The sequence below is a fragment of the Furipterus horrens genome, unplaced genomic scaffold, assembly GCF_987537825.1.
Source record: "Furipterus horrens unplaced genomic scaffold, mFurHor1.1.pri manual_scaffold_17, whole genome shotgun sequence".
Taxonomy (NCBI): domain Eukaryota; kingdom Metazoa; phylum Chordata; class Mammalia; order Chiroptera; family Furipteridae; genus Furipterus; species Furipterus horrens.
The window spans coordinates 11,268,555-11,291,278 of NW_028327187.1; the positions used below are offsets into that span (position 1 = coordinate 11,268,555).

The following is a 22,724-nucleotide window of genomic DNA, read 5'->3' on the forward strand; positions in this document are numbered from 1 at the left end:
ATCCCCAATCCAGCTCTTATTGAGTTATATGCTTCCAGTATCAAGAATTCACCAAAATAGAAAACACAGGAGGAAGAGTAGCTCGAGGGGACTAGATAATGAGTTGAATTTTGAGTACGTGCAGTTTAACTTGTTTGTTAGCCAACCAGGTGTACACAGCTGAAATTCAAGCCTCAATCTCTGGAGAGAGGTCAGGGCTAAAGATAAAGACTTGGGAGTCTTGGGCGTGGAAGTGGCAGTTGAAACATGAAGATTGAGTAATACTGCCCAAGGACAAGAGAAGACAGCCAAGGACAAAATCTCTTAGAATTCCTCCCCTTGGAAAATTAGAGGAGAAATCAATGAGGTCAGAGAACTGGAAGACAAAGGAGACAGTTTTAAAGAGAAGCTGGTCAGAGTCAATGAAGTATGGAGCAATGAAGTTAGCATGAGAATGAGCAAAAGTTATTTGATCTGGTAAATAAGAAAACAGGCATTTGATGACCTTGGAGAGAGCAGTCTCAGTGAAGTAGGGTCTTATTTTTACTTACTCTTAATGATGTCTGGCTCATACATATTTGTTGAACACTCGAATGAATGGATGAATGAATAATAGTTCCTGCCCCCAAAAAAGAGGTGATGGGAAAAGGGGGGAGAGTAAAATAACATAGCTTGTTTTTCCTTCTGAAGCAAGAGGGAAATATGAGTGATAATATAGCAAAATGTTAAGTGTGAAAAAGATAGAAGTTGAAGGTTATGATTACCCTCCCCCAAAATATGAAGTAAGCCAATCTGACAACCTATCACAGGTTCTATTCTCAGTGTGATGGAGTAAACTCTCAAAAATTAACAACTATAAACTGTGAATAAAATGTACACACCTGAAAACTTCAGAAAGTAAACAAAAGCAGGCAGATATTAGAGGAAGGTTGGAACTTAGGAACAACATGGGCCAAGTTTCCCATTTTTATGGTTTTAGTCTGAGGGCAGGCTTCAGTCCCTGAGCCACACCACTAAATTTATATTAGGAAACACGCACCTTTTTAGGCCAAAGAACCAGAGGACAGGACCTGGGGCAACCACAGTCTTTAAAAAGTGAGAGGATAGCTCAGAAAGAGATCCTGAGAAAAGGAGCCCTAAATTATTTGCATAGATTCTCTCCAAAACTCCTCCTGAATCACACATGCATAAGGCAGACTCAAAGCAGCTTCCATCTAAGACCAAAAGAATGGAACTGCGATTTGAGCTGCTGCCCATCATAGGAAAGACAGAGTGTTCTGTTTTAATGTAACCAAGTGAATTGCCTGCTGAAACAAATATATCCACAGCCTTGAGGAATGTAACAGAATCCAGAGTTTCTATTACATAGCATTCGCAATGTTCAGGAGACCCTCTAAAATTACTCAACATGAGAAGAATCAGAAAAATGTGACCCATTCTCAAGGGAAATGACACTTAATGGAGGCCAACCCTGACATGATGATGATCAATGAAGAGAGAGAAATACTCCAGCACAGTGAATGAAAACTAGGAATCCTCAGCAGAGAAATAGAAAATATTAAAAAGAACTTAATGGAAATTCTAAAACTGCAAAGCACAATGTCTGAAATGTTTCAATTAACTAGATGGCCTTGACAGCAGAATGAAATAACAGAGGAAAGAGATATAGCAGTAAAAAGTATTTAATCCAAAAAGGAGAGAAGATCAGGGAAAAAAGCCTCACAGAGCTGTGGGACAATATTCAGTTCTACAATATGTGTAATTCGAGTCCCTGAAGGAGAGTAAAGAGAGAATGAGGTCAGAAATGCCTGAAAGAAATAATGGTTGAATGCTTCCCAAATTTGGTGAAAAGCATACATTTACAATTTCAAGCTCAGCAAACATCAAACAGGATAAATATGGAGAAAACTGCACCTATGTTTATCATAGTCAAAACTGCTGCCCTGGCTGCTGTGGCTCAGTGGTTTGAGTGCCAGCCTGTGAACCGAAGGGTCACTGGTTTGATTCCTAGTCAGTGCGCATGTCTGAGTTGCGGTCCAGGTTCCCAGTTGGGGACGTGCGAGAAGCAACCAATCAATGTATAGCTTGCACATTGCTGTTTCTCTCCCCTCTCTTTCCCTCTCTCTAAAAGCACATAAAATGAAATAAAGAAGAAAGAACTATTTAAAAAGAAATTAAGTCATGCAATTGAAAAATAAACTTACATTTCTTAAAAAAAAAAAAAAAAAACTGCTGAGAACCAGAGATCAAGAAAAATCTTGCAAGCAGCAAAAGCAAAACAACACATTACATATACCAACTCAAAAAAACATAAACTTTCCCCAGAAACGATGAATGCAACAAGACAGTAGAAAAACATCTTTAAGTTGCTGGGAAAATAATGACTGTCAACACAGAATTCTGTGTTCATAACAATGTTCTTTAAGGACGAAAACAAAATAAAGACATCTTCAGATAAAAGGGAGTCTCTCTCATGCGAATCAGCCTTTGTACTTGATGTTGTCTCTGTCTGGAACACACAGTCTCTCATCCAGTCTTCAACTTGCTAAATACTCTTCATTCTTCACATCTAAGCTTATATGCCAATTCCTCCAGGAAGCCTTCCCAATTCCCTAAGCCTGAGTTAAATGCCCCTCTTTTATACACCTACAGTCCTCCATATTTCCCCAAACTTAGTATGTATCATGGTGTATGTAACTGCTTGTTTGATTGTCTGGGAACACCACTAGACTATATGCTCCATGAGGGCAAGCACTTTGTTTTTCTGATTGGTGTATTTGCAGTCTCTGACATATAATAGGCACTCAAATAATACTTATTGAATACAGGAAAGAATTCTGGTTCCAAATTATTTTTTTTTCTACTACACCACGCTGTCATCATGAAGAAAGAGGTCCTGACACTACTGTAAGATTAATTACTATTACACTCTCTTAAACTTTATGGAGAAAGCTACTTTCTATGAAAGACTGCAGCTTTCATTGGACTGTGATCTTCCTGTGATTACGTGTGCAGCTACTGTTTTGTGACAATTTGTATGTGCTGAACATAGATCCTTGGCAATTAACACTTGTGGAAATCCTCGTTTAATACCACTTCCAGATAAATGGCAGCTTTTCTTGGGAAATGATCAAACTATGGTACATTCAACTGATAAAATATTATGCAGGCACCAAAATTATATTTATGAACCTGTGTAATAATTTGAAAACATCCTTATATGTTAAGCAGGAAAAAACAGAAATGCAAAATTATGCATATAGTGTGGTTACAACAATGTTTTTAAAAGATCTATGTAGAAGGAAAAATAATACTGGAAAGAAATATAGTAAAATGTTAACTGTAGTTTTCATTGGGTGATAGAACTAGGGGGACTTAAATTTTTTCTGTATTTTACAATCTTTCTCTTTCAAAGGTTTAAAATACAAATTCTCAGGTTAGGTAAAAGTCACCTTGTATATCAGACCACAATCACAAGTAAAACAGGACTGTATTTAAGCCTCCTTTCTCTTTAACTTCTATCTAATAGCCTGATACCACTTGTGGATTAACTAAATGCAGGACTTTGTGGAAGAATGCTGTAAGAATGACCTCAGGAAAAGAAAAGGATCCACAGTGGAGACTGCCAGAGGCAACAGGAGAGACTAAGCAGAGATCAGAGAAAGTAAACATAAAAGAACGGGAAATGGGGGGCGGGAGACAAGAGGATAGGTATGTATACTTTCATACATTGGCGCCAATATGAAAAAAAGGGGCTAGTCATGGATCTTTATAACAGGCATAGCTAGCATACTTTTCATGTTACTCTATTATTGTCTGTATTAAGCGTGTATTGGTGCCCCATGCCTCACTATTTTTCCCGGGGGTCGGCTGTGTATTTCTTCAGCTCACATGTGCTGTCATAGTTGCCTGATGCTGCCAGGGCAGATCAACTGGACACTAGAGCTGGACATTCTGGAGCCTGCTTCTGCAGCAGATTGCACAACCACGTGCCTATCTGTATGAGTTATAGATTTAGCAGGCTATGTGGGACAGTCAGGAACCTTCTGCGAGATAAAGAGGATCTGGATGGGGATTCAAGGAATCCCGGAGGTATTTATGGTAAACAAGAAAGTAGATAAGTTCTGTATGGGTCTAAACCCCATCTATGACACATAGCTTGACTAACTGAACAATGCTGGCTCATAGTCAAGACCATTTTCATAAGATATTTATATTATTCTGTTGACTTTGTGTACTACTTCTGTCATCCTTGAAGCTTTTACTGGGCTAGTGGGATGACTGATGGGGGATTTTAGTTTATTAAATGTCAAGTGAAGGTGTTGGGATTAGAAATGAATTTCGACATGGTGTGGTTTGAGTACAGTCATTCCCCAGAAAGACAGACTTTCTAGCAACCCTGTATTTTCCATATGATAATCCATCTTTTAACCCATCTGGAAACCAGGAACAAAGAGACTTAACCTTAAAAGAAGGGCATGTAAAAAGACCAATACAAGATCTTAGCATTACCCATTGACCTTCATAGGATGGACACAATTGTCTTAGAGCTCCCAATCATGTAATTTGTGATATAAAAGATTGTGGCTCCCATTACCCCGTGCTAGAGTCTTGCACCACCCAATGCAGTAGCCACTAGTCACACAGGACTGAATTTAAATTAAACAAAATTAAAACTTCAGCTCCTCAGTTGCCTGGCCACATTTTATTCAAATGCTCGATAGGCACAGTAGATAGTGGCTACTGTATCATACAGTACAGGGATGGGGCATTTCTATCATCACAGAAAGTTCTATTGGTTAGCACTGTAAATCTGGACTCACAGAATAGTTATTTGGGACCAGGCATCTCTACCTCTGCATCTAAAGTGACTTAAAGTGACTTATTTTTTACTTACTTCGGGTTGTCTCTTTGCATTAATGTGCTCAGAGTGACATCCGGGAAGTTGAAGCAGTTTAGCAGACTTATCAGCCCTCTTGCCACATACACACAGAATTCTCCTTTAGGGAATGGTTAAATGTGGTATATTCACTAAATGGAATACAGTACAACAGTTAAAGGGAATGAACTAGATGTATCGATAAGGACAGATCTCAAAAACACTTTTGTGTTAAAAAGTTAGTTACTGAATACAGTAATTTATTGCACACAAAATAATACTGCATTTTTCCTACATAAGACTTAAAAAAAAAAAATGTCTGAAACAATACATACCAAACTCATGACCATGGTAACTTCAAGGAGAGGGGAAAGGTAGGTGGGAATAAGGGACCAATGAGACTTTTAGCTTTCTCTGTACTCGTCTACATTTTTAAAGGAAAATATATTCACATGTTACTTGTGTAATAATACTTTTAAAACAGGACTCAAATTTATATACACAATGACTATAAATATGTAAAAATATGGTGGTGAAAATAATAAGGGAAGTACACAAAACCCTAATAATAGTTGTGTTAAGATAGGTGGACTGTAGCCCTGGCTGGATACTTCAGTTGCTTGGAGCGTTGTCCTGATACACCAAGGTTGTGGGTTCAGTTCAGGGCACATACAAGAAGCAACCAATGAATGTATAAATATGTAGAACAAGTCAATGTTTTTCTCTCTCTGTCCCTTCCTCTCTCTCTAAAAATCAATCAGTTTTTTAAAAGATGCTTGCATTGTGGATAATTATTTTCTTCTCTTTTTCTATTTTTAAAAAGGTTTTGCCCTGACTGGTGTGGCTCAGTTGGTTGGGCGTCATCCCTCAAAGTGAAAGGGCACCGATTCGATTCCCGGTCAGGGCTCATTTCTGGGTTGTGGGTTCAGTCCCCAGACAGAGCACTTATAAGAGGCAACTGATTGATGTTTCTCTCTCCCATAAACATTTCTTTCCCTCTCTAAACATAAATGAATGTCTTTTTTAAAAGGATGTTCTTTATTTTTAGAGAGAGGGGAACGGAGGGAGAAAGAAAGGGAGAGAAACAACAATGTGTGGTTGCCTCTCACATGCCCCCAACTAGAGACCTGGCCTACAACCGAGGCATGTGCCCCGATTGGGAATTGAACTAGTGACCCTTTCATTTACAGGCCGACGCTCAACTACTGAGCCACACCAGCCAGGACATTTTCTCTTTTTTTTATTTATTTTTTGTTTTGTGGCTATGATGTTAATACAATAAAAATTTTTAAATAAAGAAATGAATCTACCTTTCTGCTGCTGACACAGTATTATCACATAAGAGGCATAGTTATTAAGAGGCAATTGGGTCTGGTATATAATTAGTGCCAGAAATAACATCTCAATATCATTTCTGTAAAATTTTTTGAAAATAATTGTCCTTGGTGAATGCCTCCAACATTAAATTGTTCAATATAAAACTCCACTTCTGCAGCTAACTTAGAGTGGGAGACGCACTAGGACCCTACAGTTCCTAAAACTAGAGGTTACACTGGAATATTTATGAGAAGTCCCTTATGCTGAGGCCACCTGACTGGATGTGGCTTTTGAAAATTGTTCAGATCAAAAATCCCTCCTCTGTGGTTTGGAACTCAGATCTGAAAGCTGTTTCCCCAGGAAACACCTAGCTTCACCTGCACCTTACTTTCACAGGGATGTGGTACACTTCCATACAAACAACAATACTGGTCAGGCTTCTCAACTCTCAAAACAGAATGTAAACCCTGTCCCCTAACCACGTGTTCATCTGGCTTCCAAAACATATGGATCCTGCCTCAGTCAACAGAGCATACCAACATTTCTGGTCTTCATCAGAGAAGAAATGTGGTCAGCCTCTGAGGTCTTATCAAAAGCCTGGTTGTGAGAAGAGATATCTCTGGGATGTATTGTAAAGGACATTCTATCCATCCACTCCTTTAGGAGTGGTGGCATTTTAAGTTGTGTCCTCAGATTAAGTTAGAGCACCAGAAAGTTACATGCTCGAGCCATATTAGTGCAGCCCCTGCAGAAAGGCTTCAATGCTACACCCTTGGCTTTTACCCAGGGTGTTATAAGAAAGTAATATGAAAATCTCTTCTGTGTGTGTTATGAAACTGTTACTGAGGACATCGTCCCTCATGTTAATCCCAAATGAGACATTCCGTATGGAATTTAGTACCAGCAATGGACCATTATGTAGCTGTTAAAAATTATAACTCTGGAAGACTAAATATGAAAATGTGTTTATGATATGTTCATTGAAAAAAACAGAACACAAAATGGCACACAGACTCTAATTGCAGCCATGTAAAATTATCTGTGTCTGCGGACAAGAACTGAAAGCTGATAGGCAAAGATAAAAGTTGTATGAAGGCAATGGGATTCGAAATGTTTGGTTCTTTCAAAAATTTTTGTTTGCTGTAGCCCAGTCTTTTCAATTGAGGGAAAAAAGAATTTAATGACAGGAAAAGCTGTCTCTCTTGAGGAATTGCTATGTATCTTTCCTTCTGATAACAAGAATTCTGTATTTTACTGTGTTCCCCCACCCCCTGGCTGCCCCAGAAGGTGAATTTAATGTTCAGCCATGGCACATTAGTTCCCTCTTCTTTTTCATGCCTCTGATGTTCTATTTCTATAATCTCATGACATTTGTATTCCTTTTTGGGTAAAGTATCTCAAATCCCTTATAGAAAGAGACAAAACATAAAGCAATTCTCCCAGTTTAAAAGTTATACACAGTTGGCCCTGGCCAGGTAGCTCACAGTTGGTTATAGCATGGTCCCAAAACACCAAGGTTGTGGGTTTGATCCCCAGTCAGGGGACAGACAAGAAGCAACCAATGAATGCATAAATAAGTGAAACAACAAATCAATCTCTCTCTCTCTCTCTCTCTCTCTCGTAAATAAAAAGGTATGTAAAAGTTATACACAGTCATAATAAACTGGAAAACTCTAAGAAAATTAAAAGAAAAGAAGATAACCATTGTTAGTTAACACTTTTTGGCATTTCTATCTTTTCTCAATGTATTTTAAACAAGACTATGAGCACATGCTCTTCTCCTGTAATTTTAAAATATAGGTATGTTTTCATGTATTGGAGACTTTTTGGTTAAGAACTCTGGTAAATATCATGCCAGCAGGACTTTCAAACATTGGGACCATAGAGGCCTACAGGAAGGGTTAAAGAGGAAACTCAAAGGTCATTTCAGAAGAGCTCAAAACCTGAGAGATGAAGTTTTATGGATCTTATTCATACAGGGGCCAGGACCAAACCTGGTGGGTGAGAAGTGAAAGCTGGGGGCAGCCTAAGGCCAATAGGGCAATCTGGAGTCTTGTACCCAAATGGAAGATCACAGGAGATAGGATTTGAGAGGTAGGAGAGACGTTAAAGATATCTAATACAACGTTCCCATTTTACAACTGAAGCAACCAAAGCCAGAAGAGGTGAATTGACTTGTGGAAGGTCCTGGAGTCGGCCTGCTTGGATTTGTAACCCTGCTCTGCCATTTAGGAATTCTGGTCTTTAAGGAGGTTCCTTTACCCTCTAAGTCTCATTTTCCTATGCAAAACGAAAATAGTAATAGCATTTAATTCACATGCTTACTGTGTGCATTAAATCAGATGATTCACGTAAAGCACTTGGCACAGTGCCTAACACATACTAAAAACTCAGTAAATATTCCTCATTAATAGTAGTGTAACTTTATCATTATTCAACTAGTCAGTGACAGATCTATGACAAGGACTTAACTCCTCTGACTCAATCTAGTGCTCTTTTCACTGCATCAGACTGGCTTCCAGGGTCCAGAGAGGACCGAACGTTGCCCTGAACTCAGTAGTGGTGCCAAACCAAATCTGCTTGGGACTAAACCTGAGGACTTTAGTCCATTTCAGTGCACTTTACATAAAAACACCTAGCTTAGTGTCTGGAAAACAGTAGGCTCCTAAGAAATATTTACCAATTGAAAAGATTTTTTCAGATTTTATTTTATTTCTTTTTAGAGAGAGGGGAAGGGAGGAAGAGAGGGAGAGATACATCAATCGGCTCCCTCTCACATACCCCCAACCAGGGACCTGGCCCGCAACCCAGGCATGTGTCCTGACTGGGAATCAAACCAGAGATCTTTCAGTTTGCAGGCCGGCACTCAATCTACTGAGCCACACCAGCCAGGGCTGACTGAAAATATTTTTTAAAACAACAACAGGGTTGGAAGGGTGGTACCGGCTTCTAAGAAAAGAGCTAAAATCTTTCACAGAAACACATAAGGAAGGACTTAGGGAAGAAGGTTACTAAAAATATGTGTTTCATACATGTCTGTGAAGATCAGGGACAAGTAGAGGTGGTGTTTTCGGAGATCCCTTGAACTTTCTCATTGCTGTTTTTGTGACCCTTTGCATCTCTTTCTGCAGCCACTAGCAAAAATCCTGTACAAACCCTAGGTGGGGGCTGTATGTATTTTCAAAGCTGGGTAGGGTAAGAAAGCAGTGGGGAAATGTCTATCTCAATTCAAATGAATAAAGCCGGTTTGGCAGCAGGCTTGGGGGGGGGCACCCAGGTAAAAAAGTGGGCGGTGGCAGTGAAAGAGGCAAGAAAGCCAAACCCCTATGCCCTTCAAGAGGGAAAACAACAAGGGGTGAATGGGGAGCTGGTTGAGACCATAAACTCTGGGACTGCAACCCGGGGAAAAGGCCTGTGTCCCCACCCACCATGTCCTGCCATATCCGTTCCTAATTTATAACTACAGTGGCTTGTGGAGGGGGGTTCCTGTTAGTTCTCTTTTCTCTGGACTAATGTACAGTCTAACACTCCCACAGTAATAAGGTGAATAACCATGACCTCTCTAAGATGCATGCTTTCAAGTTGTAGTGTTTTTACCATTCTACTGACCCTTTAGCTCACCCTCCTAAATCATCTATCTGGTCCTATGGTTTATGGTCACTTTTAGCTGTCCAGAATTTTGAGGTCTACTCTCATCTTAAGAGTAAAAGCTCAGTAACCATTTGTTGACTGACTGCAGAGTTTATAGTCCAGCTGGGGAGGCAACATGCCCGCATGAAATGAGAAGCCACATAACCACAGGCACAAAATTCAAGAATGCAAACTGAGTTCATAGAGGTTCAGGAGATGCAAAGTAGGTAAGTGATCTGTCAGGTTGAACTAGTCAGGGGAAGTTTCCGAGAGCGTGTAAGTTTTGAGCTTTGAATTGGAAATTTAAGGAGGTGATGGGCATGAGTTGGAGGAAAGGTGGACCTTTTCAAAGAAATGCACAAAGGGAGACAATGCAAGATATAACTCAAGCCAGGACAGGTGCCTTCCCCACCCTGCCATTTCCCTGTCTCAGCAGCTCTGCATGATCTGCCACCACACCGGTTTCAGTTAGAAGAGAGCTCCTTGTGACCTAGTGGCCCACCAGGCTCTCTACCAAAGTCACCACTCGTGCAGCACTTGACAAGTACTCCAGGCAGGAGGAAGAGGCATATGCAGGAAATGTTTGCCAGGCATTCTGAAAAACTGTGTCCCACCTCTCTATGCTGGACTTCAGATAAGAATACATGGTCCTCGCCCTGGATGGTGTGGTTCAGTGGGTTGGGTGCCAGCCTGTGAACCGAAAGGTAAGTCACTGGTTCGATTCCCAGTCAGGGCACATGCCTGGGTGGCAGGCCAGGTCCGCAGTTGGGGTATGCGAGAGACAGCTGATCGATGTATCTCTCCCTCTCTTTCTCCCTTCCTCTCTCTCTAAAAATAAATAAAATCTTAAAAAAAAAAGAATACATGATCTTTTCTTCACCCTCTCCACGACAGAGGGAGGACATATACAGTGGAACCAAGATGTCACGTTGGAGACCCAGTGCCTTCCACCTCTGAAAACCCCCGGGTTGTGTGGAAATCCTTCCTGATAGGAGACAAGCCTGGTCACCACAGAGCAGCACGTGTCAAGCAACGCTGCAAATGGTCTAACACTAGGCTCTGTACACACGCGTTCGCCTACTGAATGTCTACTGCGTGACCCCAAGCTGGAGTCACAGAGACTTGTCACTGCACTCAAGAAGGTCACAGCTTAGTGGAAGAGACCTACATGTAAACAAATAATTTCAATATGGTATGGCTTGTGCTATATAACACAAGCCTGCACAGAGCGCTTGGGCGTGTAGAAAAGGAAGAACTGACTGCACCTCACAGGGAAAGAGACAGCTGAGTATGAGTTTTCCAGAAAACTCCTTGGGGAGAGGGTGATGAGAGGGAGGACATCCTAGGAAAGGGAGAAAGTGGGGATAGTGTTTCCAGGGAATTGTGTGAAATTCTGACTGCCTGTGAGTTAATGAGACCCGTGAAAGATGAAGCAAGAAGGACGGAAAGTGGCCTGGCTCTGGAGAAACCTGTATACCTTGTTAGGGAGTTTGAACTTCACCACATTGGCAGTGGGAAAAATCCAAGGAGGTTTTAAGCAAGGAAATGTGTATGATCACATATAAGTGAGATGGTCCCAGTTTTCCCTCCTAGCTGTGTGATTCTGGGCAAGTCATCAAATCTCTTAGCATTAGTGTCTTCATCTATAAAGTGAGGCTAATCATGGTGCCTTAATTCACAGGGTTGATCTGAGGAGGTAAGTGAGCTAATGTGTACATAAAGCAATCGACACAGGGCCTGGCACATAATAGGTACTCCGTGCATTTTCTTTTCTTTTTAAGATCTTATTTATTTTTAGAGAGAGGGGAAGGGAAGGAGAAAGGGAGGGAGAGAAACATCAATATGTGGTTGCCTCTCGCGCGCCCCCAACTGGGGACCTGGCCCACAACGCAGGCACGTGCTCGGACTGGAATCCAACCCGCGACCTTTTGGTTCGCAGGCCAGCGCTCAATATGCTGAGCCACACTAGCCAGGGCGCTCCGTACGTTTTAGTTATTATTATCAAGAAGGTTTCTTAGAAAAAATAACTTCGTCGGCAGCACCAAACACAGACTGTCGTGGGGAAAAGATTAAGGGTGGCAAGAGGTCCGATTAAGAGGACATTGTCGCTTAATCCGGTGATAAATAAGGTCTTGAAAAGGGATTTGGATGTGGGAAGCTAGGGAGATGAGGTGAGCGGTTAAGTCTAGTTTGGGAGACTGGGTAGATGCAGATAACCGTTTACCAAATTCCGCAATGAGAGTGACAAGAGGATAAGGGTGTGGGTGCAGAAGCAGAAAAATGAGTTCGGTTTTGGACATGCTGAATGAGAAGTGAAGCCGCGGCCGAAGACGGGAACCCGGAGGCTATCAATATTTACGGGGAGGCCAGAAGGGCCAATGGAGAAAACTCACTGGTCAGCGACCACACTGTCAGTGCGGACTGAGTACAGGGGATGAAGAGGGGTGGTGGAGACCTTATCACCAGCTAATCATTCGTTTATGTTCCACAAGCCCGCAACCCAGCTCCCCAACAGGCTTAAAGCCTGTTTCCTAGTTAGTTCTTTGCTTCTTGCTTCTCGGGTTCCTGCTTCTCATAGAGACTTTTTTTTTTTTCTTTTCCTTTGCCCTCTCGCAACTGAAAGAAGGAAAAGTCTAGCCTCTCTCCACACAGCCACCTAGGTGACCCCGAATCACAAAGAAGGGGGTGGGAAGCGGGTGGGGAGGAGGGAAACTGTTTTTAAGAAATGAACAAGGGTCCGCAACAATCTCTGATAAAGTTCCACCTCCCGATATCCTGCCACGCCGCTCTCCCGCCGCCCTTATCGGGCTCCTGGCCGCGAGGCAGGACGGGAAACGCAGTCCCCAAGCCTGGGCAGGGTGGCACGACTGGAGAACTCGGTTTCCCAACTGGCTGTCTAGGCGCGTGCGCAGAGGGCTGCCTCGGCGAGTGGTAAACAGAGACGTCAGGCGGGGCTGCAGCTCGGAGCAAAACAAAAGGGAAACCCGGGGGGCGGGGGGTGGGGGGGTTGGTAGGGGAATTGGTTCTGGAATAGGAGAGGCTGGGGCCGAGGGGACGTGGACCGCTCAGGAGTGGAAGGAACAGGAGAGACGGAGGAGGGGGAGTCAGGGGAGGGGCAAGTGACGCGGGGGAGCGGGGCTTGGGGGAGGGCAGTGATCAGGGTGGAGGAAATTTCGGAGGAGTGTCCGGGGGGCAGCACTTAAAAGGGGGTGGGACTGCAGCTAAGGATACGTTCGCTGATGGGAGCGCAATGTATGAGGGGCTACGGTGCCTCAGGTTTAAATAGAGCAGGAAGCTGAGTGAGAAAAGTGTCTTCGCCAGGCGGAGGTTACAGGTGGTGCCTCGGGAAGAGCTCCGAGGCTGCAGGCTCTAGCCGCGAAGAGAATCCGAGAGACAGCTTAGGGGACTAGGGTACGGGGGCGAGGGGAAAGTTACAGACTTTCTGAGGACTGGCAGGAATGTGCCGCCTGGCCCTGGGTGCTTCCCCCCTGGGGGAACGCATCGCGAGGGACCTTGGCAGGCTCCTCTGAACGCTGAGCCGCAGAGGTCCAGCTCCACGTATGGATCCTGGGAATGAGAATTCAGCCACAGAGGCTGCCGCGATCATAGACCTCGATCCCGACTTCGAAACCCAGAGCCGTCCCCGCTCCTGCACCTGGCCCCTTCCCCGACCAGAGATTGCCACTCAGCCGTCCCAGCCATCCCAGCCGTCTCAGCCGTCTCAGCCGTCTCAGCCGTCCCAGCCGTCTCAGCCGTCCGAGGTGGAGCCCAGTCGGGGAGAAAAGGTACACACGGAGGGTCGCTCAGAGCCAATCCTGTTGCCCTCGCGAGCCCCCGAACCGGCAGGGGGCCCCCAGACCGGGATCCTGGGGGCTGTAACAGGTCCTCGGAAGGGAGGCTCCCGCCGGAATGCCTGGGGAAATCAGTCATATGCAGAGCTCATCAGCCAGGCCATTGAAAGCGCCCCGGAGAAGCGACTGACACTCGCCCAGATCTATGAGTGGATGGTCCGCACTGTGCCCTACTTCAAGGACAAGGGTGACAGCAACAGCTCCGCAGGATGGAAGGTAACTATGTCCCCGTCACCTCCGTCCCAATACCATCTGCCCCTGGGCCCCCCACTTCCTCACTGCAATCCTGGAACCCCCTTTATACCCATCCCACCCCAGAGTCAATTAAGACAAACATGTATATAGGATATAGTATATGGCACGTTCAGTGCTTGATGCTGGAGGGTCACAGATGAATAAGACACTGTCCTAGCCCTGGAGAAAATTGAATTCTCTGCTTACTGCTCAACACTCCCAGCACAAGTGTTGGCTTGGGCTGCCCCAAACACTTATTCCCACAGAGAAGTCTTTATCCTATGCACTGCGGGAGCTGTGTGGGTTCTCCACATAAACCTAGCCTTCCCTCTACCCCCACCTCCAGCCCCAACACCTTTTCTCCCATTCCTGTGGGATTACTCGGATTCTCTGCTTGCCTCCCAATACCTCAGGGTAGAGGTTCTGTGCTAGAACTCCTCTACCCAAGAAGAGAGAGTGGAGTTGGCAAAAGGTAAAAAGAGTGATATCCATGGAGTACGGTAGGTGACCTAACCCACTAAGAAAAAAAGGATCGTGAGCTGATACCTGTCTCAGTTTACCTGATAATGCCAAGAAACTCTCCGAGTTTGGGGAGAAAGTTGAGGAATATTAGTCATGAAGCAAACAAAGAGAGATATGGCTGGGCATTCCTTTGGCTTTCTCTGAAGAAACTGTGAGGAAAGATCTCGCTAGATGCTCTGAAAACTTGTCTTGAGAAATATGGGGCTCTAATCACGAAATCGGGGAGCTTCAACCCGTATTAATGTCTTGTACGCCCATAGTGGTGAGGTCAGCATACAAGGAAGTACAGAGAGTTGGAAGAGGAGCGGGTCTTCTCCTAGGTATAAGAGATTGAAGGATCAGATCTGCAGTAGCCCTAGGGGTTGGGTAGAACAGAAAATGGGACAGCTGACTGAGACCCTTGGCACTATTTCTGGGTAGACTGCCACACCACAGCCTCAGCTCATAACGAGCTTCCCTCCTTGGACGCAGCCTACACAGCTGTTTTTCTTTTCCCTTAGGTTCGGTTTTCCAGGGTAGAAGAAACAACCATGAGTTGTTAGTTATGCTGTGGGAGTCTAGTCCCTCCTTGTAATTGACCCTTACGCTGGGCTTTTTAGTTTACAAAGTGGTTTTTTAATTTTTTAATTTTGTTAATCTTCACAGCGATTCTGAGATTCCACATTTTACGTATTAGAAAATTAAGGTTTAGAAAGGTTAGGAAATTCACGTACTCTCAGTTAGAATGAGGACTTGAACTCAGGTCTAACTAGAAATCACACGTTCTTGCTGCTAGTCCATGCTGCCAAATTCTCTTCATTAGAATTATGGCAAAGCCAAACCACACGGAGACTGGGGCCTCCAGGCTCTTCCCCCCAGTCCCCACCCCCACCCTACTATAAGGGGACCTCGTGCCTGAACTGGCTGAACTGGTCACTTGCCAAGTTTACTACCACCCCACCAGGGGGCGGCACCCACTTAGAACAAGAAGGCTTAGCTTAGGTGGCTTGAGAAGCAATTAACAGTCAAGCCCCTTCCAACAGGTAAGAACTACAGGCTCCTTAGGGAGCTCGCCTCTCTAGGTAGGCAGCTGTACCATGTACTAATTCCAAAACCTGAAGAAGAGGGGATGAAGAATCGGGCCTCATCAGTACTGAGTAGTAGGGAAAGGAATGGGTCTTCTCAGTAGACCCCAGAGTTAGAGGATGAAAAGAAGGAAAATCATGGTGCCAGAAGTCACTGTGGCCCTCAGTTACTAAGAACCCAGGCTGAGTGGACAAGTGTGGTTCCCTGAAGGAGTAGTTGAAGTGCCGTTACTGTGGGGTCCTAGGAAGACAAGGAGTTCTTTAGCTAGAGAGCCCTGGAACAAGACGCTATGTAAGCATCTTTCTCCAGGCAAAGGGTCTCCTTACCTAGAGGGGTCAGAAACATGTGAAGTGATCGCTGGCTCTCCATAGCCTCAGCCTCCTAGTTGCTCCAAGCCCTTCTGGACTTTGCCTGAGTTTCTAAACACTAAAGAGCTCCGTGTGGGAAGTCAAATGCCCCTAAGGTTGGAGATCTTATGCACAAATTCCTGAGAAGAAGTGGGTGAAAGGCGAAAGGCCAAAAGGCGGTAGGAAAGAGAAAGGATGTGGGGGGTGCGAAATGATGGCCTAACCAGCCTGGGGCAACCAGTAGAATGAAGCTGCTCTGGGGGCTCAAGAATCTGCCAATCTCCATTCCCTGGGCCTGGAGGGGGGAGCGCTTATCTCTAGAACAGCAGTTCTCAACCTGTGGGTCGCAACCCCTTTGGGGGTCGAATGATCCTTTCACAGGGGTCGCCTAAGACCATTGGAAAACACATATATAATTACATATTGTTCTTGCGGTTAATCACCATGCTTTAATTATGTTCAATTTGTAACAATGAAAATACATCCTGCATATCAGATATTTACATTACGATTCATAACAGTAGCAAAATGACAGTTATGAAGTAGCAACGAAAATAATTTTATGATTGGGGGTCACCACAACATGAGGAGCTGTATTAAAGGGTCGCGGCATTAGGAAGGTTGAGAACCACTGCGCTAGAAGAATATCAGCAGCGAGTAAGAAAGGGAGAACGTATAGCTTCTAATACCGAAGGCATTCAAGAGCCAACAGAGACTTTTGAGGAGCTTTGCCATCACCTGGGGGCCACCCCAGCGATCAGGCAAGAAATAAGTGGTTCTGTACCAGGAACCCAAGTATGTACTGAGAGCTTGAGACTCTGAGGGGAGGCAGTACTTGTGGAGGGAGGGGGTCATGCACTGTCTGACTAGATGACAGGATCTGTGTCTTAGGTGCTTTTACACTTTATGAGACTCAATTCTGTGAAACTGTAAAGAACATAAGAAATTTGGCCGCAGAAGTCAAGCAGCCACTTTCTAGAAGAGAGGAGAGACTTAAGCTTGGACTGGACGAACCAGTAGAATTTAGAGAGGGGAGCTCTTTCCCAGGACAGGAAGGGAGGGAGGGAGGAATGTGCCCTGTGTATTTGAGGTTCAGTGAGGAGCCTGGCCTGAATGTAGTCGAGGGGGTGTGTCCCCGAATTGGGAGAAATCAGGGGGGGAAAGGCATCTTCAAATCCTCTGGAGAGCTGAGGCCCAAATGTCCCGTGGGGAGTGGCGCGCCAGCTGTGCTGAGGTTTCAGCCGCCGCCGCCTACCCCCCCCCCCCCCCCCCCGCCTGGGCCTGGTCAGAAAGCTCAAGACAGGGTGGGTCAGTCCTGGGCTGGTGTTGCGCCACTGTCCTGTAAACTCCACCCAAGCCTGCACTCAAGGAAAGGGGTGGAGCTGTGGAATGCTCTTTTCCATCTGAGCCTAGTTCTTGCGGAACCAGGAGTACAGCACCCCGATGCCCCCTAGCCCCAGACAGCCCCCTAGAGACTTGGGGGGGGGAGTTTAATGCTCTGAGCTTTTCCAGGGTGGGTGCCCTGCCCTCTGCAGTAGCTTGTCATTCAAGTTGTCTCTGGTGCCCCTTGCTCGGGAGCAGCCGTCCACCCGAGCCAGAACAGCTTGTCTTCCGGGTGGAAACCGTGTGTGTGGTCTCGTCCCCCAGCCCCAGCCCTACCTTTGCCTGGTTTCCCCCTGTATTTGACTAGCGTTGAGCCTCCAGGAATGTCGTGGCTGTGCCCCAGCGTCCCTTTAGACTGGCCTGCGGCCCACTGACCTCCGCTAGACACCGCTCATGCCCCCTTTCCGCTGTCTCTGCCCTCTCCAGAACTCCATCCGCCACAACCTGTCCTTGCACAGCAAGTTCGTCAAGGTGCACAACGAGGCTACTGGCAAGAGCTCTTGGTGGATGCTGAACCCCGATGGGGGCAAAACCGGCAAGGCGCCCCGCCGCCGGGCAGCCTCCATGGATAGCAGCAGCAGGCTGCTCCGGGGCCGCAGCAAGGCGCCCAAGAAGAAACCAGCTGTGCTGCCAGCTCCTCCCGAAGGTGCCGCTTCGACCAGCCCTGTTGGCCACTTTCCCAAGTGGTCAGGCAGCCCTTGCTCTCGCAACCGCGAGGAAGCCGACATGTGGAGCACCTTCCGTCCACGAAGCGGTTCAAATGCCAGCACCGTCAGCACCCGGCTCTCCCCGCTGAAGCCAGAGTCCGAGGTGCTGGCAGCGGCGGCGGCAGCGGCAGCGGCGGCGGCTGTGGAGGAAATGCCAGCCTCAGCCAGCAGCTATGCAGGGGGTGTCCCTCCCCCGCTGAAGGAAGATCTGGAGCTGTTAGATGGGCTCAATCTAACACCTTCGCATGTCCTGCTCTCTCAGAGTGGTCTCCCTGGCTTCTCTTTGCAGCATCCTGGGGTTATGGGCCCCTTGCACACCTACAGTGCCTCCCTCTTCAGCCCACTGGAGGGGTCGCTGTCTGCAGGAGAAGGGTGCTTCTCAGGCTCCCAGTCCCTGGAGGCCCTGCTCACCTCTGATACACCACCCCTCCCTGCCGATGTCCTCATGACCCAGGTAGATCCCATTCTGTCTCAGGCTCCCACACTTCTGTTGTTGGGGGGCATTCCATCCTCCAGTGATGTAGCCACAGGAGTTGGCCTGTGTCCCAAGCCCCCAGAGGCTCCAGGCCCCAGCGGTCTGGTTCCCCCGCTGCCGATGATAGCACCACCTCTAGTCATGGTGGATGATCCCATCCCCAAGATCCTGGAGGTGCCTGCACCTGCACCCTCTGCTGATGCTACAAACCAAGCCAGAATGCCTCAGGATCTAGATCTCGATATGTATCTGGAGAACCTGGAGTGTGACATGGATATCATCATCAATGACCTCATGAATGGAGGCGAGGGACTGGACTTCAACTTTGAGCCAGGTACTGCACCCCTAGCCACTGTAGCATCTAACAGCCCAGGCCTACTCCTAGGTGCTTCTATAATCTGCGCAAGGGGGAGACTTGGAACAAGGGGGTGGGTGGAGCTCCTGGGGAACTGGAAGGAGGGTGTCGTATGAGAGCAGCAGAGTTTCCGGATAGGACCTCCAGGCCCCTCAGCAGTGCCCACCCCTACCAAGTAGTACAGGAAAGATGGGAGGGGGCTGTCTCTGTTTTCCTGGGGGTGGACCGTGATGGTGGAACGTGGTCATGTCCCAGACGAACTTCTTACCTTGTCCTCCATTTCTTCTCCCCACAGATCTCTGAGCCACGGCTGGAAGCTTTGTCCTCTGTCTCAGAGGTGGAGCCAGGGGTGCTCATATCCACTTCTTACCCCTGACCTCACCCCGCAAATTTGGGACCTTACTTTAGAGCTAGGGTGGGTTCTACTCACACAGGTGTTGATGAAATTATAAACATAAAGCTGCCCCATATAGTAACTATGAGGGGGGGGAGGGAAAGGGAGGGGGTTTATTCTCACTGTGCCAATTAGGAGGTAAGGCCCCCTCTTGGGAGCCATCCTTGGCTCCCCCTTCCCACCCCCTGGGTTTTGTAGCGGGGGGCGAGCAATGCTGTTGGAAATGTGAAGTCACCAGTGGCCTTACCTCTGCCTTTGGGAGCAGGATTTTTTGTAGCATCTTATCTAAGCTGGTCCAGGCTAGCTTGAGCCTGGGGTTTGTATGCAGTGGCCTCTTAGGCCAGTGGTAGGGGGTGGGGGGGTGGGGTAGTGAGGGACCTGGAAGGGCCAAGGTCTGAGCACAGGAGTGGCTCACCAGGCTAAATGACCCTTGGAAGACTGCAGATAACAGAAAGGCTTTTTATAAACTTTTAAAGAACTATAAACACAAATATAGAGATTTTTAACAGTGGCAAGGTGCTAGTGATGGAGAGAATGCTTTTATTCTTTCTGAAGGCTTTGTCCTAGTGACATGTTGCAAACACTACAGACGTGACTGGGGGAAACCTGGGGAATGGGGGCACAGTCAGGAGGGCTGCAGTGGGAAGCAGTCCTGAGCAGGGGGAGGCACTCCCCCCGTGGACCAGGTGTAGAACAAGGCCGGTGCACAACTAGCTCAGAGCTTCCCTAAGGAAAAAGCTGAGCCAGGCTCCCGCATTCAGCCGCCTTGTGCCTAGGAGTGTGTGATATTGGGATGCAGCCACACTCTCCCCTGACCCGCTGTGGGTTAGTGCGACAGTGCGGGAGCGCACTGAAGGCCTGGAATGAGTTTGTGGCCTGGGAAGGGGGTGGGAGGGGGAAGAGAAGGAGGGAAGGATTTAGGGTGGTAAAGTTAGGCACAGAGACCTCCCTGTTCAAGGCCCCTGACAGCTGTCCCTGCCCTTCTTCCCCCTTGCCTGACTACAGGGGTTATGTGGAAGTGTGTGTGGTGGCAGGCAGGGGGAGGGGCGGGACAGGGAAGGGGGAGCTGGGGAGCTTGGCTGAGGGTCTGGGAAATGAGCCTGGATGGAGGGGAATGTGGATCAGGTTTACTAGCACCTGCCAGGGAGGCCATCTGGGGCTCCTCCACCCCAGCCCCCAAAGCAGCCCCTCCCCCAATCCCCTTTGCATTGTCCCCTCCCCCACCCCTGCTGTGGGTTCCCATCATTTCCTGTGTCAGTGCCTGGCCTACCCAGATTGTATCATGTGCTAGATTTGAGTGGGGTAGTGTGTCAAATCAATAAATGAATAAATTCAATAAATGCCTATAACCAGCTCTGGTTTCTGCTGCCTTGCTGTCCCCTTCAGACAAGGGGGAGGGAGGGGGAAAGGCAAAGGTTGGGTGGGAGGGACTGCCCAGAGGCTAAGAGGTGGGGGTGGGGGAATTTCAGCAGGGGCAGACGGTTGGGGTGGGAGGAGGGAAGTGGCCCGTCAGCCACCTAACCCAGGCAGGAGTTAGGCAGGCTGTGATAGGCCTCCTTTGGTAGCCTGGCTAGAAAAGACCCCACCCCCCTACTCTGTCCCTCTGTCCTTCAAAGGCTCATTGTACTAAGCTTCCCATTCTTTCCTCACCCCCACCATGTGCTGGCCCAGCCCTCTCCTGCTGCCCCTGTCCACCCTCAGAGCCTTCCTGCAACTACTGGGAGAAGCGCGCTCTTGAAAACGGAACCTCACATTAAATTCCAGTAATTTCATACCTAGTATTGCTGCTCTCACTTGGTCATTTAATATGACTTTGGTCTCTGCTTCTTGGTGGCAAAGGGTACCCTGCTCTTACGGAATGGGCTCCTGCGACCAAGCTTGCCACCTGCTTTGGCCTGGAAAAGGAAAGGGTCAGTCAGATAGAGAGGTCCGTGCAAGGAAGCTTTCTGCAAACTAGGGCCAAAGGCAGGACGAAAGAGGCTGAAGGCAGGTATTGGGCATGGATGTCAGATCTGGAAAGGAAGTTTATCCCAGAGGGCCGTGGTGGAGGAGCCTGGTTGGCTGATGGGGAAAGGGGGTGCTGGGACAGAACAGATTTGGGGAGTCTTACTGAAAGTCTCATGGTCGATTTGATCTTAGCGGCTTTCTTGGTCGATTTGATCTTAGCAGCTTTCTTGGTCGAATTGATCTCAGCGGCTTTCTTGGCTTCTAGGATTCTAAGTGTTCTCTGTCGACTCCTCTCCAACATGTCACATTGTATGCGCAAGACATCTAGGAATCAGGAAACGGCACCCCACCTCTGCGGACTAGTGACCTTACCTACCCATCATGTCCCAGTGGTCACTCAGAGCAACCTGGCCTAAAGTTAGTCTGAGGAGTGACCTGAAGATGCCTAAGCTCCAAGAAAAAAGGAAAGAGGAAAAGCTGGAAATGATGGGGTGGTAATACAGAGATACACGGAGAAGATGGCCGAGAAATGGGGGGTAGGGGGGACAGGGTGAACAACACACACACACTTCCCCTGGTTTGAGCTAAGCATTCTTCCTAGAGAAGACCTAGACCCTATTCCCCTTTTCCTGGGATCCTGGGATCCTCTTTGCTGTACTTCAGCAGGCCCACCCTATACTTCCCATCACCAGCTATGTACAGCTATGTTACTTTTTTCTCTGCCATGCTCCTTACCAATTAACACGGGTTCTGGACTCTTCAGGATGGGTATGAAGGCTAGGTATGCGTACGCAAGTTGGGATCCTGTGAATACAGCAGCGTGCTATCCCCAGCTCCTGTCGCCCAGTCCCTACCCTTCCAAAGCCTGAGATGTCAGGATCCTAGTACTCAGCACTACCTTGAGGTGTTTTACCTTATTTCCTCCCCTCAGATCCATCCCTAGGATCAGATGGGGGGGGCATGATACATGTGAACCTGACCTATTGTCACAGGTAGCACCCCTTCTTAGGCTGACTAGAGATAGTCAGTTGAACCTGGTTGAAGAGGCCCTATTTTAGGGACAAGGTCCACAATCCATCCTGAGGGCCTTGCTCTATCTCTGGGGAATGCTCCCAAGCCTCTACCTGGTCTCCCACGTGTCACCCTACAAACATAGTAGGTGTTTCGAGTTATAAGGAATTTGTTGGCATAGTCTCCAGGCTTCTTCATCAGGAAAAACAACTTCATTACTCCCTCTTCATCACACAAATCGATGGTGTCTGGAGGGAGGCCACAGGGGTCATTGTGGCAGTTCGCAAAGGAGAGTGGAGGCCAAAGGGGCCAGTGATCCTATCCAGAACGGGCTGGAAGAAGCTGTCGGGATTCAAGCAGCTCTCTTCTTTCCAGCAGGAGGCCTTTGGGGCCAGAGATGACCCTACTACTTCTGACCCTTGGCCATTAGACCCCTCCCCAAGCTCCTCACCTCCTTTTCTCAACCCCACTTTCCCGTGAATGTAATCCAGCATCCGGTGAACAGCGCAATTGATACTGACAATAAAAAGCTGATCATCTGAGAAGAGATGGGATGGGGCCTGTGACCCTTCCTTGGTTAGACCATCCCTGTGATCACCACTGCCCTCAAACCTTCCCAGACCTACCC

At 47.1% G+C, this 22,724-nt stretch overlaps 1 protein-coding gene across 2 annotated transcripts; it reads left to right on the top strand.

Moving 5' to 3' along the window:
• The first annotated feature begins 12,959 nt into the window (after window positions 1–12,959).
• FOXO4 (forkhead box O4) lies at window positions 12,960–20,490 on the top strand. Of its 2 annotated transcripts, XM_090265028.1 has the most exons (4): window positions 12,960–13,590; window positions 13,732–13,872; window positions 17,634–18,723; window positions 19,040–20,490. In XM_090265028.1, exons 1-4 carry the CDS (start codon window positions 13,366–13,368, stop codon window positions 19,045–19,047), a joined length of 1,464 nt encoding a protein of 487 aa, XP_090121154.1. In that variant the 5' UTR covers window positions 12,960–13,365; the 3' UTR covers window positions 19,048–20,490. The 2 variants fall into 2 exon arrangements, with proteins under 2 accessions (XP_090121154.1, XP_090121153.1); XM_090265027.1 differs by having other exon boundaries at window positions 12,960–13,872.
• Window positions 20,491–22,724: the final 2,234 nt, after the last annotated feature.

Bases quoted from the DNA above. Each gene is read 5' to 3' on its own strand.
- FOXO4 (XM_090265027.1), top strand. From the start codon at position 13,366: ATGGATCCTGGGAATGAGAATTCAGCCACAGAGGCTGCCGCGATCATA. The intron at 13,873-17,633 runs GTAACTATGTCC...TGCCCTCTCCAG, and splicing joins ACAGCTCCGCAGGATGGAAG to AACTCCATCCGCCACAACCT.